Consider the following 17,097-nt stretch of genomic DNA (forward strand, 5'->3'; position numbering starts at 1 on the left):
CACTGTTGCGCAGAGCAAGGGTGTAAAAAATTACTTGGACTAGCCGAGAAAGAAATTGAACTGACTAGTTTGTCCCTTTTTCCAGTCCTTATGCTAAGCTAAAGTAACAGGCAGCTGGTTGTAGCGCACAGATATGAGAGTGTCACCTCTTCTCAGGTAAATCCTGACAAGAAAGCAAAATAAGCTTCTGACAACAGGTTGTCCAAACAGCTGGAGGAAACAGCTTAAATTGAAAACCTAGATGCTGATAAGTTCTTGCTTGCATTCCACATCCACAGTGTGTAAGCTGCTGTAGTTCTTACTTGACTGCGTCACTCTTCAAAGTGTTTTTCCCATCTTGTATTGATTAAAAACAAGTATCCCAAAAAGGAGGCCTCTTTATTTTTGGGTGTCATAGCATACAAATGGGTATTATTCAGAGTGCTGAGATCCATTTGGAGTTTTGTCAGGACTTAGAGTAGTGTGAAACTTGGTGTCAGTGGACCCCTGGCCTAGACCAGCTGAAAGCCAGCGTGTTTGTTTCTATGGTAATGGGGAAACAGTAACTACCTCCCAGCAGCGTCCCGCCGCGTGTCGCCTCCTGAATAGAGCGCATCTGCAGAAAACCGAGGGACCCTGTGAGATGGGCAGTGACCCGTCATCACATCAACTCTCACATGTGTGGTCATATATAGACATTGAATTAGCCTAAACCAATTTTTCACACTGCTTACGTCATAACTCTTTAGAGAAAGTTGAGACTGAGCCATATATTCCTAGTTTGGTGAAAAGCAGAGTGTGAGATGCAGTAAAAAGCCGTCGCAGAGGTCATTAGGATGAGGGGGTGGGGGGAGAAGGAAAATGCAACAACCACAAAGTGGGGGGAACAAAATCAAACAAAAGCTTAGTCCAAATCACAATGCCTGCAATAGAAATTCGAGAAGAAAAGGGGATATTGGGTTATGAAAATCATACAGAGGGTCTGTTCTTACTTATGCAAATGTCCCTACATTTCTCATTCATTGCCCTGAAATGTTGCTCTCACCCAGGAAACAATCTTAACTCCATCCTTTTAGAGAGTGGGTACAGTCTAATATTTGAAAAAAGTAGCCCATCTCAACACTTTAAACTAAAACTTAAAAAATAATTATTTTGCTTTTTTTCATCAAAATGTATCCTCCTATTTCCCTTCATCATGTGGCCGAAACATGGACAGAATGACACAACATTCAGTTTAGTTTTAAAATGTCAAACAGTTAAGATGTTTGTGTTGACATTCAAACAATTGTGTCCCTGAGAAAATGAAAACAGTCCCAAAACAATGGTGACTTCTGAAAGGAGGCTAATGTGACATGAATGGAGAGGAAATGGGCCAAACTGCAGGTGGTCATTAATGAGAAAACCATAAACTTTAAGGAATCACAGGGGTTTAGAGTCTGCTTCCTCTAAGACTTTTTTCCCCTGGAGCTCATCCTCATCCTGTTATTTAGTGACACACACTGAGTATGAGGTAATAATGAACTGCTGAGCTGAAAATTCGTAACTAATTTTTACATGAGTAGTTTTTGGAGCGTTTATCTCCCCTCCCTCCTCCTCTAACTCTCTGACCTCCCTCCTCCCTAACCCTTACCCCCCTTGGTGGTTTCCCATGGGCCTTCAATTGATTCAATTAAGTGAACACACAAATACCATATGTTTAAAGATGTTTTTTCTCAACCAAGCACAAAACAACTCGGCAGCTACATCAAGGAAACATACTTGATGTGGATACTTTGCAAATGTTCAAAATAAAACTTTTTTGGAAAGTCAGCTACTTTCTCCGACCCCATAAACGTTCGTTTTGAACTTAGCCGTCAAAGAAAACCTATGGGAGACATCAGAGCACTGGAAAATGAAAATGAAGACAATGAATGTTGGGGAACCTGAAAGAGGGGAGGATCAGAAAAGTAAAATGGTGAAAAGGAGGGAGGAGTAGCGACTCACCATCAGAAGTTGCTCTCCGCCGTAATTCTGCTTTGTTTTCTCCACAATAAAAGTCTCCTACTTGTTGGCCTACAGCATAACATTCAGCGGAGAGAAATGAGGCATACAGAACATCGCAAAAGACGCTTTGCATTCTTTCGCTTTTGTACTTGGGGGGGGGGGGGGGGGGGGGGGTGCTGTTCATGAAAGAGGAACAGACACAAAATAGGGAACAAAGGGGGCAGTGTGGACGAAGGCACTATCACTGACATCCCCAGCACTTTGAACAACTTGTCAGCACTGAAGCAACTGCATTCTGTCACATTTGTGTACAAACCCCTTGAAAGAGCTTGCTGACCTGCCCATATCCCTTTATTGGGGTTCAAATGGCAAGAGGCAGTCATTGTGTCTGGGAGGGTTCATTAAATTCATTGGTTTGACCTGTTATTTCTAGGCCAAAAGTCTGCTGATTTGGAGATATGTGAGTCAGCCATACGTAATAGCCTACTGACCTCTGCAGGGTAACGAACCCTTTTGAAGAGCATTTCAAGGCTTTTGTATGAATAGAGTCAAAGAAGAAGTTTGAGACATATCTATAGCAGAACTAATCGATTTACATCAAAAGGGAATTTGAAATCATCCAAAGCTATTTAGACCTCTAATGGCTCTGTGGAGCTTCTCTAACAATCTTTTTGAGCAAAGCCCAATTTCTATTAATTATTAATTCATGAGGAAAGTATGACGTTTGGTGAAACTTTCATGTCAGGAAACACAGCTGGGAAATTCATCAGTGGGCAAGTGGCATCGCTTTGTTCTGTTTGTCTTTCTCTGAAGTTGGTAAAGTTCATGGAAGACATTTGACCATTTTTAGTTCCCATAACATCATCACATTTAAATGTAAATGGGCTCATTAGAGAGGCCAGACTGTCAGGGTTGCATCTATTTCCCATTTATTCTCGTCAGGCCGGACCCACAGCATGTGTCGTTCTGCTGAGCTATGAATGTAAAATTGCTGTAAACCACTGTTTGCTTCAAAGCGAGCCAGTTCCAATTAACTCACTTGCATTGATGATCATGATGATGTAAAATGAATCACAAAAATGCAAATATTACCAGATCAGTGATTTCTAGTCGGTTGTATTAAAATGTACAAACACAAATCAGAAAGGCTGGAGGTAAATAGGTATATAGGCAATGTCAAGGTAAAGTGCCGTTCTGTAGAAAAAATCTAAATGGGAAACAAAGGTGTACAAATTTTAATTTACTGCATCAAAATACGTTTACTATTTGAAAATGCAGTAACATTTATTTGCATAAATGTCAAGATATTAGTAGGCTTATGTTTTTTTAGTACTTTAATTTGTCTCGTACTTTGGTCTACCCATACACTGTAGTTATAGTTAAATAATAGTTAAAATTCTTATATCCTCTTCCTTTCCTCCCTCCCTCATTCTCTGTGTCTATCTCTCTCTGTCTCTCCCATTAATTAAAGATCGTTTAGAGGTGTGGCAAGGAGACTGGGAGTGAGAGCGCAGACCAGAAAACTCTAAAAATCGGGTGCAAGAAGCCCAATCACTGAACTGCATGATGCAGCAGATCAGCACAGTAACATTTCTTACTTTGCTACATTTGCTTGCTAGTCAACTTGGAAAAACAGTACAACTCTGAACCATCCATCCATTGTCAACCGCTTATCCTGCGTACAGGGTCGCGAGGGGCTGGAGCCAATCCCAGCTGACATTGGGTGAAAGGCAGGGTACACCCCGGACAGGTCGCCAATCCATTGCAGGGCCACACATAGACAAACAACCAGTCACATTCACACCTAAGGACAACTTAGGGTCACCAATCAACCTAGGCTGCATGTCTTTGGACGGCGGGAAGAAGCCGGAGCACCCACGCACACACAGGGAGAACATGCAAACTCCACACCACTGTGTCGCCCCCAACGAGAACCAAACATCTTGAAAACAAAAACAATCTTCTTTCAGAGAGTGTTCATTTTTAACATTATTGAACAGAACTTTAGCTGCAACATGGCTCAGATATCTGTTTTTCTCTCTGTCTCACTGAAGCTGTCAGGGCTGAGACTGTCATGGCTGCAAGGTCGCACCTAGCACTAGGTGCAGCACTTGACATGGACTCAACCACATCAGGGTCAGAATCAGTCAGTCATATCAGAGTCTTAAATTCACAAGGCATAAATTCAGCACTCAGATTAATCATCAGGAGAAAAAGCATGAAAAACACGAATGTATGTTTTGTACAAGATGTGCTTCTCAACTCGTGCAGTTCCGTGCTGCTTGTGAGTTTTACACCATTTGCATAAAAATGTGAATGAGTGGCACTTCATGTTGGGTGGTTCTCTTTTCATTTGAAACACAATTTAAGTACAATAATTAGTAGTGACTTGTAACCTATGTCTTTTAGTTTTGTTAAAGGTGAAATTTCCAACACTAGTGATTGCAGAAGTGACTTTTTGTGATCACACCTTTGATCTTTCTACACTGTCGGGCTTTGAATCATTTTCTCAGCTCTGCACGATGTAGGTTGCTACGGGATTTTTACAAAGTACCGCAGCTCTGACTTGTGACAGTGTGACTTATGATCCATCATTTGTCATGTTCACTCATGCAGAGATGTTTCAGTGTGCAGCGTGGCCTTTTGCTTTTCACTGGAAGAGTTTTGTATCACATGTAACTGAACATTTATATACACATTAAATGTACAAATGAGCGAGGCAGCAAATAGCAGCTCACTGGCAACTTAGTGTTTGAATCTTGTGCCTCTATCTTGTACTATTTTTAAGATACTGACTTGTAATATCAAACAGGTAAAGATGAGAGTGATAGTGTTCAGATCGCTGGTGATTAGAGGGTGTGTTATTGGGTGGCTCTGCTTTGTATTATTAATGGGGTTCCCAATGTAGCAAAGCAACACAGTTCAAATTATAACAAAACATGTAAATAACCACAGACAAAAATATTGTGAAAGAATGACAGTTATGTAAAGTCAGAATTATTATAAGTAATTATAAGTAGTAATAGTGTAACTATTTAAATTACTTTATCAAAGTTTAATGATAATGTAACTTATTACATTTAATTACTTTACAAATTCAAACATGAGAAGCAATCAACATCAGAGTGGCATCAAACTTTACTAAATGGCTGTGGCTGGACATAGCAAATGAAGACATTGTGCACATGAAAAACAACAAAATTAATATTACTCAACAAACAGCCTATCGTTTTACAGAATATGTTCAGATGTAACTCCAAATGTAACCATGAACATTTTCAGAAGTAACTGTAATTTAATTACACATTTTATCCCAGTAACTGTAACCAATTACAGTTACATTTATTTTGTGATTAAATTATGTTACTAAATTACATGTATCTAGTTACTCCCCCACACTGAATAAGAACAGGTTCTTCATATTATGAAGAATTGTGCGGCCCCCATCAACCATAATGTGTTTACTTTGTGCACCACAGACTAGACAATCTCTTATTTTTACCACTTTCACTGTAACTGATGTCATCATTCTAGTATCCTCCTTTTGTTGCTCATCTCAGCTTAATCACCAATATTGGACTTGACCTTTGCACTGTTGACCTTGTCTATAGATGGATCTGAAGCTACTGCTGGCTGCATTATGATTTGGGAACAACTAGCACCCAGGATTTTAGTAGCTGCAAACTTTAACTCTGCTGGAAAAATGTTCTGTGCTGCTATTAAGAATTTACAAAGTTACAGTATGTTCCCTTTGACTTTCTACAGCTGTCACTATCTTAATAGCTATCTTAATCCCTGCAATTCCTATAAAAAAGAAATATAGAAACAGTTCAGCAGAAATTGGTCACAACAAAACAAGTATGGGTGTCAAAACAACAAATAAAAAGTGTGGCTCCAATAGTCAACCACAGGCTTTCTGTGATGTGCCACAGATAAAAAAACAACAACATATCCTATGTTTTCAGTTAGCCCCTTAACAAACATTAATGTATTTGCTCACTTTCAAACTCACTCAAAATTGTGCTAAACGCTTTTTAATTACTGAGCAAGAACAGGTAGCAAGTGAATGCAGCGGTAAAAAAGGTTAAAATAATATCAATTGTTTAGCTTTAACGCAGAACACTTATGCAATAATCAGTTCAGCTTGTGTGGTTTAACATAAATGGAATTCTAGTCCTGGGAATGATGAACAACAAGTTTTACAGTTATTTCATAGTGAAATCCTCATGTCTAGCCAGTGGTTCTCTAACCTTCTATCAACATCACCCCCTCTATGAAGAGTAATCTGCTCTATACCCTGGTACCTAAATTAAGAAATTAAAGATCAACCTGATACCATAGCCTTTATACAAACATATCCCATGAGAGGACTAGATAGACTTTTATCTTCTTGAGCACGTATTTGTCTCTACACATTTCTCAAATGGTACAGACATGTGGATGATCTGTGAAGATTCTCAGTCACAGTTTTCTACGGAAGGTTAAGATCAAGGGCAACTGGACTGGTTGAAGATACTTGAAGACATTTTGTCACTCATCCCAGAGGCTTCTTAGGTTCTGCCTATGTATCTTTATTAGTTAGCTGATTTGTGGTAGATTTTCATATTGTGTATGAGTGTTTGCAGAATCAGATCTGCCATCTGACAGATAAGAGACAAAACGTCTTTAAGTCTCTTCAGCCAGTCCAGTTGCCCTTGATCTTAACCTTCCTTGGATATTTGGATGCCCATTTCAGGAACTGTTGGAATGTGTTTCATATCTAAATGGTTGTAATCCTGATTTAAAATTCACTCTTGAATAAGGCTGGGCAATAAAACAATAATGATAATTATCGCAATATAATTTTCCTTAATGACACTATAACAAATGTTCAATATATCATCAATAAATGATTTAATTCATTTGAATCGTAACAAATTAGCACTTAATTTTTCTGTTAAGATATTTATTTTGGGAAAAAGGCACTGAAAAAACTTATATATAGTTTTGAATGTTCTACCTCAGATTTATGAAGTGATCCACTGTTTGTACGTTCTGACCATGAAGAAATGTTTAACACCACAATTAACCATCTGTTTTTTTCAATATTCACGCAGGATCAAAAATCAGCCTTTAAACCTGAGAGAAATAATGGTTTGACATTTATCGTGATAATTATCGATATCGAATGAAATAAAAAGTTTTTTTCATTAATCGTGATAACATTTTTGGCCATATCGCCCAGCCCTACTCCTGAGCATTTCTTGATATGTGTATTGAGTTAAATAATGTGAGCCTTATTACCTCACTATATAAGAAAGACACAGACCCTAAAATTCTAAAATATGGCATACCTAAAAGACAATTTTACACATTAAGACGCCTCTGCCATTCTGATGAACACGTCATCGAGAAGGCCCTGGAGATGAAACAACACTTCTTAGAAAGAGGTTATTTAACTCAATGTGTAGATGACACTCACCACATTGCTCTATCAAAATCTAGATCGGACCTTTTATAAAAAAGGACCAAAAAAGAAAAACATTACTCAGTGTTCCAGGGCATAGTGCAGATTACTCTTCATAGAGGGGGTGATGTTGACAGGAGGTTATGCAGAGAGACCTTTTTTGGATCCACTCTGTAGGAACATTGCAACCACTGGGTCGACATGAGGATTTTGTAGTGAGTGTGTCGCGATGAATAAACAGTAATAGATTCTATATTCTGTATGCTTGATGAAGGCAAAAGCCTCCATTGTTGTGTATTCTATTTTGTTGTGTATATTGTGAATTTGGTGTACTTGATGTGCTTAGGAGTTCTTGACAGTCTCTATAGACACTTGTAGTCCATCATACCCAGGGCTACAATCCCCTTGATGTTTAGTCATACAAGTTAAACTGATTGACACAAGTGTTCTGCATTAAGGCTAATCAAGTGATGTTCTTTTAACCTTATGTACTGCTGCATTCACTTGCTACCTGTTCTTGCCTTAAAGAAGGTCTCTGACCGAAAGCTCACTAATTAAAAAGATTGTTGCACTGCTTTGAGTGTGCGGATGCTAATTTCTCATAGAGCGAATTTGTGCACAAGAAAGAAACTGACAAATCCGAAATAAAATAGTTTCAATCCTTGAGTCCTTTTGAATACAGTTCTGATCCTGGTCTCTTCTGAACTGGAACTGATTAACCCTTTTTAAATTAAGAGGTGACCATATGTCAACAGCATAGTAAAAAGCCTGTATTTGGGCCTCTGCCTCTTAAGTATAATGATTTAGCACTGATGAAGGGAAACATGGTTATTGCTGACAACATACATTTTTGAGCACACAAAAACCACATTAACCACAATATGTAAAATATCTTTATTTTTAAAATGAGCATTTGAAAACTATTTCTTTTGTGTTGAAAAATGTCAACGTGTCTAATTTTGATGGGTGCCAAATGTTTCTTGTAACTTTAAAGTAAAAATGCCATTTGATCTGTTTAATTGCGAGGCCATGCTGAGTTAAGCAGCACTTTTACATAATTATCATCTTGAAATGGTCACTTAAATATCTCCTCTTTCCAAAAATAATCACTGCAACGCCTCCACTTTCTAGATATCATCAGTCACTGTTCAGCATGACAAAACACATAGAACTGTATACCTTATATTTACACCAAAAAAACATTTAGCATTTAGATTCCTCTGGTTCACGAGAGTTCACCTGTAGAGCCTTAATATCTGTCACATCATGGTACCTCAACTGGCTGCGTCTCTTTGTCAGTCTCCCTCTCTCTTAAGGATTCATTAGTCCCTATAGACTCCAGCAGCCTAAACATATTGCACCATTCAGCTGGTACTTATGTGTCATCTGTTATCTATTGGACTGGTGTTTCTGGTGAGCATATGAATGATAATCAGACCTTTGTGTGTCCATAGAGGTGCAGCAGGATCTGCAGTCTGTGATGTTGCCTCAGGGGGAGATTAGGAGGGGCAGCCGGCCCTCTGTGTCACGTCGACAGTCACAGCGCCCATCCACGGCTGGGCCAAACCCCACTGGGACCTTAAATCCTGTTACACTGTCAGCTAAAACCATCATTTGTATTAGAGATGTGTGGGTGTTTAAGTGTGTGTACGTATTAAGTGAGGGGGGATAGTGTCTTAAACTATGAATTATTCATACCAAAAAGAAAAGGAGATATTGACTACATCTCCATAAACAGACTGCTCTCTTTATGTCATCAGGCACGAGATCTTTGGGTATAATTGCATAAAAGCCCCTGAAAATGTGCTTCTCCAATGGCACAGCAGGCACTGGTCAGTGTTATCATCGGGGATGAACTTGAGTGATGGCAATTGTTCCAACTTAATATCTTATAAATAATTTACTATTTCAGAGGCATTGCTATCCCCCCTATCAAACAGTAACGTTAAGAAGCTTTACCAACCCACAGCTGTATGCTAGTTACAGAACACACCAAGCTGTGCTGAATTAGTCTGGATCATTGGTTTGTGAGGGAAAACACAGATATGGATATGATGATACATGAACCTTATCATAAGTGGCTATAAATGTATTTTTTTAGCTTGGAACTAGAGCAAAAAAATGTAATAGAGTTGTTGTAATGTGAGTGGGCTATTTCCCTCCATTATTTATCTCAGTAACAAGTGATTATGGAGAATGAGATTCTTTGCACTTCTGGCCCGCGCCTGCAGAGGGAGGTCAAAACTATTTGTCAGTCTCCAGTTGGGATTGCAAATTAGGATGAGCCTCCCTGCGTGACGACCCATGAAACCTCTATTCCTATCCACGGGGTGACTGCTGTACATAATTTGAAAATTAGGGCCTTTGATAACATCTTTATGTTAAGCAATACATCAAGCTGCCACCGCCGTCCTGCCGCTGTGAACAAAAAAAGAGGTGGGTGAAAATAAGTTTTAAATCTGCAGTGTTCAGAGCCATAAAATTACACATTTTGCCTGTTTAATTTTGAGCTTAAGCACATGGTCAGGCAAACTCCTCGTGAAAATAAAAGCGCTTTATAAGGTATGATGAAAACATGTCATTAACTAGGCTAAATAAGAATCTGAATAAAAGCGATAGATTTGTGTTTACCTACATGTTTCAGTGTGCAACAAAATTGACAGACTAGGCTAGTTAATGGCTAATTGATGGGAGAAAATGAAAGGATAGACTATAATAAAACAACAATGAAAGTGGCTCTCGGAGATATAGCAGTCATTCCGGCAGATATTTTGTCTTGTTGAAGGGTTTAACTGCTCCTAATTTTAATGGCGCGCCTAATTACAGGTCCAGCCTTTATGGAAGATTAGTGGTGTGAAGCTGAGCACATTAGGCCTCTTTTATGAGTAAAAAACAGATAGCAGCACACGGTCATGTGGGTATGCTTTTGGAGCTGAAGAGCTAAATCGCTGGACAATTTGTGGGAAGGAAAGCCTAAATCAGATGACATGTAGGCCTAAACAATAGGCCTACACCTCAGCGGACGACAAGGTAGGCTACGTTTTGTCAGTAATTAAAGAGGCTAACTCCAAATACTACTATACAAAGAAAGTGCGAATAATAAAGCAAAACCCATGTTAAACACAAGGATGTAGCTCTGCAATAACTTTGTGTAGACTATCTTAGCGCCATCATTGCCCCCATCTAACACAACGTCCCGAGGCGTTGAGTCTATGATGTCAAATTTAGGCCTACCCTTAATTTAAAGATATCAACAGACTTTGTTTTGTGCTGGCTGCTTAATAAATAGGAAACATTTAAACATCGTAAGGAAAAGAAATCATATTGCACTATTTACTCACACATTACGAGTCCCGTCCCTTTGAAGGTCTTGTTCAGAGAGCCTTAAAGTGAAAGAAAATGTTTTCCTATTACTTAATTCAATCAGAGCGCGAGGCGGGGGCTTCACGCGCAGCGCACTGGGCTCCTCTATGACAGAGTCGCCTTTGTTGCGTCTATCCGCCGCTGTCACACACTTTAATTCGACTCTCTTTCTCTCTCATTGAAACCCCTCCACAATGACATTCAATAAGGGCCGCAGAGTGAAAACCTGGTTATTTTTACATATTCTTTCCCCCGACTCTGCAGGGGCCCGAGCAAAGGAATTAATCACTGCTCTTTAACAGCACTGCCTTCAGGCAATGACTTGTCCCTTTTTTGTGCCCAGAAATGACACATTAACCTTAAAATGGATATGCATAAACTTTACATGCAGCTGTTGCGCTCAACACTGTCAGTAAAGTAGCCACACAGGTGCAGAAGAAGAAGACCTGTCGCGCAAATAAATTAACATGTGCAACAAACAATTCATTCAAAAGAATGGTTGGCATTTATTCAGAAAGATAACACGCATGCAACTGTTTATACATTTGACTGGTTTCTCATAATCTCACCAGATATGGGCATAATGAACCTTTAGTTTTAAAAGCACCGACGGGAAATGGTTCTGTAATTGATAATAAATGTAGTTACATTAACAGGTGTAAATATTTCTGAAAGTTTTCTCCTTCACGCCTTGGTTGTACACACTCGATGAGGACCATCATACACGTACCTAATAGGCTGCTTAATGGCTAAAACAAAACTTGAATACATATACTGGCTTTCCGAATTTGACAGAAACGTTTTCTCTCGCGCATTTAAGCTGTGCTCTATGATAAAATGAGAGTGATGATAAAAGGGAGAATGGGCAGTGCCGCCTCTTGCGGCGTGGGTGGGGCTGACAAGAATAGACTACATTATGCAGTTCATTTAGTTAACAAGTGAAATAATGGGGAAGCGTGCAGTGGGAATGCCGAGAGAAAGGCACAAAACCCTATTGAGAGCTCTTTGCCGCTTACAGCGTAACCGTCACATGGCCGAACCGAGTCCACGGCGGCTATTTAAGGAGCGTCGGTGCGCCTTCAGCACCACTTCGCTGTCCACCGTCCCGAGGAGAGCAGACTGACACAACGACGCGCCGGCTTCAACGTCAAACAACGCTGAGCAACAAGTTCGCAAACATGCCGAGGTCTTTTCTCGTGGATTCCTTGATTTTAAGGGAGGCCAACGACAAAGGGAACGAGAATAACCCACCTTTATTCCCGTACGCCGTGCACTCGCCGCACCATCCGCACGGGCTGCCGGGCTCCTGCCACTCCAGGAAAGCCGGGCTGCTGTGCTTCTGCCCGCTGTGCATGACCGCGTCCCAGCTCCACCCGTCACCACCGACACTGCCGCTCCTCAAGGCGTCTTTTTCTCCATTCAGCTCACAGTACTGTCACTCAGCTCTGTCGAGGCAACACTCTTCATCCAACAGCATCAACCTCAGCCACGGACCAGGGATATACCAAGCTGCGTACTCAGTCCCAGACCCGCGACAGTTCCACTGCATCTCCATCGGTGAGTAGAGGCTGCTTTAACGTTTGATCGAGTGGACGAAGACACATTCCACCTGTTTTCATAATATTTCTGTGGCTGACATTCTCTCTTTTTTCCCCACAGAAAACAGCAACAGCAAACTTCAGAGCAGCAAGCGCATGCGCACAGCCTTCACCAGCACACAACTTTTGGAGCTGGAGCGAGAGTTCACATCCAACATGTACCTCTCCAGACTGCGGCGCATCGAGATCGCCACATACCTGAACTTGTCTGAGAAACAGGTGAAAATCTGGTTCCAGAACCGCAGAGTGAAGCACAAAAAGGAGGGCAAAAGCAGCGGCCAAAGGACTGGATCACATAACTGCAAATGCTCTTCCCTGTCCACCGCGAGATGCTCGGAGGAAGAGGAGGATGACATTCCCATATCTCCCTCCTCGTCCGAAAAGGAGGATGTGGACCTCTCTGTCTCCCCCTGAACTCTCCCCTGCCTCCCATTTAAAATATTTTGGTCCTCATGATTTTCAATACAGCCAAAAAAAGAGAGAGACTGATCCACTTGTGTTCAGTCGCTTGTACATAGAAACAGAATATTTAATCAGGGAATTGCCCTGAATTATTGTATAGCTGTATACATGTTGTACGTTTTGTATGTAGTTTTTTTCTGAAAACGGTCCATTTGTTGTTGCCAATCCGATGAGTATGATAGGCACATTTGTAAAGAGAAACCCAAATGACAAAAAAACTAAACAAAAAAATGAAACAATAGCAACATTGTTTATTAGTATTTTGGGGATACAGTATTTTGTATACATGGTGACTATACTGGTTAGATTCATTCTATGTGGATGGAACTGTGACTTCAAATATGGAAAGCTGGAAAGAAATGGAGATAACTCTGAAATTATATCTTCAGTGTAATTGAAAAATATTTATTTATTTAAAAATGTTGATACTTAAATAAAAAATATTTCTGAGCGGCAGACAGCGTTGTCGTGTGAATAACATATTTTGGTCTTTGCGCACCACTGAGTGCGCAGTGGCGCGCTCCACTCGTGTTGATATTAGCCGTTTGGACATACAATTATACATTGTTTTAAAAAAAAAAATGGTGCTATGAGGAGACACACAGATGATGCCACATACTATGTGAAAGTCTTTGGTCAAAGTGGTGACATGAAATACATCCGCACACGTTTAAACTCACTGGTTGCGCTGTGTGTGGCGACGCGCAGTGCATTATTTCAGACGTATATTGTAAGATTCTTTGCCATTTAAAATATATATTTTAATATTCTCTTACATAACGGTTGAGTTGTGCTCAAGAGGTGTTTGATATCCAGGCTACGAGGAGAAAACTATATAAAAAAGTAACTGGCGAGGTTGATCATTTTTGCTCAAAGAACCAAAAAAAAAAAAAAAACAGACACTAGGGAGGACAAAAACACACTACAGACAAACAAAACGTGCTTGTGTGTCTTGAAGGAGCACATCAGGCCATAAGAACTGAACTCCATCATGGACGAGTAAATCAAATGCTCAATAATCTGTCAATCAGATGTGAAGAATACCTTGTTATGTGGTCATTTTATGTGCTTTCCCTCGGGGACACTCAGCCCAGATATCACTGCCTGGCCCTTTGGGGCTCTTTTCAAGTTTCATCCCTGAAATGATCCGTCTCGTGTGACCGAGTTAATAATCACTGTGGGTGTATAATGGTGCGTCAGGAGTGTGCATATCTTAAGATATCGATCTAACATGAAGATAAATGAGGAAAAGACACAGTTTGGTTTTCATGACCCATATTGTTCTTATTGTTAGCGCAGTAGTGTGCTCAAGTTTATTCTCGGTTTTATGAGCTCCAGGTGTGTTTCAGATCTAATACAAGCCTCTTCAACTGAGTCACTATTATTCTTAAAAGAACGTAATTATTAATTAGCATATAATGTGATTTTTATTGCAAATCATTCAATACATAAAATGAATAGTTGTTTATGCAAAGTCAAATGATACATTGCATCCTCAAACATAAATTTGGTCTTTTAGGCAAAATACTTTTGTTGTTTATTCTGGTTCAAATTAATCTAAAAAGAGTGTAAAGGTCGATATGTATATTTTTACTGAAGTTAAAAATATGTCATTAAAACATCTCCAAAAAGACCACACCAGGACTTACTTATCAGCGTATAGTTCCAGTTTTGTTCGCCTATTTTACGCACCGGTACAGCTTCTCTCTGACTGAGGCTTCGGTTCTTAAAATTATATTTATTATGTTGAATATGCTTTAAATTATATTGGCTTCCTTAGAAAAGTATCTCTAGACTTTTTTTAAAGGGAGTAAAAACTGTTCTTAAATTGCGTACAGCACGTTATCTGCACCAGCGTGCCTTTTTTTGGATGTGAAGTTTCACTTGTAAACTTTCATTTAATTGTTCACTTAACCATTTAACAAAACTCTACTATTTGCATTTGTTAAGATATGGGATTAGACTATTTTGTTAATTGCACCAAAGAGCCCCATTTTGCTCACAACGTCTTCTGCAAAGCGCCCTTTATCCATTCAATAGCCCGGGGGTATGCGCCCTGGGGGAGCTTATACGCTCGGTGCTCCAAATGCTCAATTTATTTATTCTTAATTTTGTGCCGATCAATTCATTGAAGCAAAAAGGACTACGGTGTCTTTTTAAAAAGAAGAAAAGGGAATTGTGGACGTAACCTTGACGGAGCTGAGGAGAGGGCTCCCCTGACGCTGGAGAGCCGCTTGAGTCAACAGGCGCCCATCTAGCAGACTCGCCCTTGTCTTTATTCTGGCTAATTTTTTATTTACGGCTTTTCTTTGACATGTCTCTTATCTATCAGATTAAAAGAACAGCTTGTAACAAATCAGTCTGCACGATTTACAACAGCATTAAAAGGGGACAAAGGGAGCAGGCAGTCAGTACCTGAGAGTCTGGTAGACGGCGCAGCGCTGCAGCTGATTCGATGGTTTGAAAATACGCACGAAACAAAATACTTGAATCCTGAAAAAGAGCCTTTGTACGTTTCTTTAGAAATCAAGCAATTCTGCATGACAAAGGACAATTAATAAGCCGTCTTTTCACGACCAGCAGCTGGTTTCCCCGTCAAGGAAAGTTGGAAAAAATTCAGACTGAATGCGCGCAAAAGCCCTTTGCGCGCAGACAGCAACCCAAGGTGACCCATTTGGCACAGTTAAAATAACCAAGCCGAGGTAAAAGCGAGGGAACTGTCAAAAACATTTAAGCTGAAATATCTTGAAATTGCAAATCCCTTTATGTGGAGGGACGCTGCCGATGTGGGTTAGTCGTACAAAGGAGGTGGTTAAGTTGGAGAGGCTTTGGAAACGGACACGTGGCTTCTCAATGAGAGCTCTTTTGGACCCGCGTGGCTTGCTGTGGCACTGCACATTCAACTACTTTCAACATATCCAGCTTAGTAAATGTGTTTAGTAAACCTAACATGTTAACCTGCAAAGTTTAACAATATAGTTTGTTAACTTTTAAACACTTTAGTGCATTTATAACGTGTTTGTTTAGTCGTTTTTTAAGGGACAAACGCCTGCTGCTCCAGGCTTCCAACCTCGCTTGTGAATGTAGAGCACAGTTATTGTTGGAAGACGAGGCACTGTTTTCAAGGGGATATTTTTTAAACAAGCATTTAATGGTTTAATACACTTTTATCTTCAAATTTCATTACTTTAGTGGCTTTTTTTATTTCGCGTGCAGCTGTTGAGGCAATTGATGAGGCTACTGATATAAATATAGATATGTGAGCATGTTTGTGTGAACTGAAAAAGGCAAGTGTTTTACTTTTGCATCAACACCAGGAAGGCTAAATATTAAGCGTGTTTATAATCATATAACAGTTTTTTTCTGGTGTATTTTAGCAGAGCTTCATCCAGCAAGTCGACCTGCATCCATGGACTGGAAACAGTTTCAGTTGCCCATGATGTTTTTTTAATGACTGTGGTTTTAGTGGTAAAGGCTGAACAGCAACATGTTTAGATATGGAGCTTGTTCGTGGTGATGAAGTGTATTCAAACTGCTGAAGTGGCGGGGAAGGAAACCGCTCGGCATTTCCTTGAACTCCGACTGCTTTCTGCTGCAACATTTGCACCCAGTCATCTGTTTATAATCTGTTTAACAGCTAATCAGTAATGTAAGATGAAGGACTGGCACGCAGCCCCCCCCCCCCCCCCCACACACACACACACACTCTCTCTCTCTAATTGAATATTCAACTCGCGCACCGTGCTCTGCTTGCCTTTTTCAGTGTGCTGGGAATTCGCCTTCTTAATTCTCGGCCCATACACAAGCAGTGTCAAAGGTCGGGAAATAATGAACTGCGCAGACATGGAAGAGACCTCTGCAAGCGCCAACACCGCTCCCAAATGAATGATTCGGAATGGCCTTTTGGTCAAAATATTAGTGACATTTAGATACAATTACAGTGCACTTTTTTTTCATTCGTTTGACTCCTGTCACCTTCAGTCACATGTCAACATGAACATTATAATAGATCTATACCTGGCCACTTAGGTAACAAAACAAACAAACAAACAAGCAAAAAAGATCTCATTTCATTGGGACCTAGAAGCAATAGGCTAATAAAGTAAAAATAAGAATAGCCTACCGTTAGGACTATGTGATAAAAATATAGTTAGATTTATTTCTTGCACCATGTAGGCAGGCTATATTAGTGGTCTGTTTGTTATTTAAAACAAACACTTGCATCACGACTTGTGAGTGAACTGACGCAACCTAATGCATTGTATT

The 17,097-nt window shown here is 40.0% G+C and overlaps 1 protein-coding gene and 1 long non-coding RNA gene across 2 annotated transcripts in view; both read left to right on the forward strand.

The window, feature by feature from the left end:
* LOC119895854 overlaps nt 1-10,513 on the forward strand; it is a 37,681-nt gene extending 27,168 nt beyond the window's left edge. The window contains exon 5 of the long non-coding RNA XR_005443116.1: nt 8,863-10,513. This is a non-coding gene — a long non-coding RNA (uncharacterized LOC119895854). The remainder of the gene's footprint in view (nt 1-8,862) is intronic.
* A 430-nt stretch (nt 10,514-10,943) lies between these two features.
* Nucleotides 10,944-13,279, forward strand: gsx1 (GS homeobox 1). The gene is made up of 2 exons (XM_038709225.1): nt 10,944-12,328; nt 12,431-13,279. The coding sequence occupies exons 1-2, from the start codon at nt 11,950-11,952 to the stop codon at nt 12,781-12,783; spliced, it is 732 nt and encodes a 243-aa protein (XP_038565153.1). The 5' UTR covers nt 10,944-11,949; the 3' UTR covers nt 12,784-13,279.
* The last annotated feature ends 3,818 nt before the right edge of the window (nt 13,280-17,097 follow it).

This window comes from Micropterus salmoides, unplaced genomic scaffold, assembly GCF_014851395.1.
Source record: "Micropterus salmoides isolate LMB-PRFRI ecotype aquatic unplaced genomic scaffold, ASM1485139v1 Ms_hic_scaffold_9, whole genome shotgun sequence".
Classification (NCBI taxonomy): Eukaryota; Metazoa; Chordata; class Actinopteri; order Centrarchiformes; family Centrarchidae; genus Micropterus; species Micropterus salmoides.

Coding starts and splice junctions, on each gene's coding strand:
- gsx1 (XM_038709225.1), top strand. CDS start 11,950: ATGCCGAGGTCTTTTCTCGTGGATTCCTTGATTTTAAGGGAGGCCAAC. Junction 12,329..12,430: donor GTTCCACTGCATCTCCATCG/GTGAGTAGAGGC, acceptor TTTTCCCCACAG/AAAACAGCAACAGCAAACTT.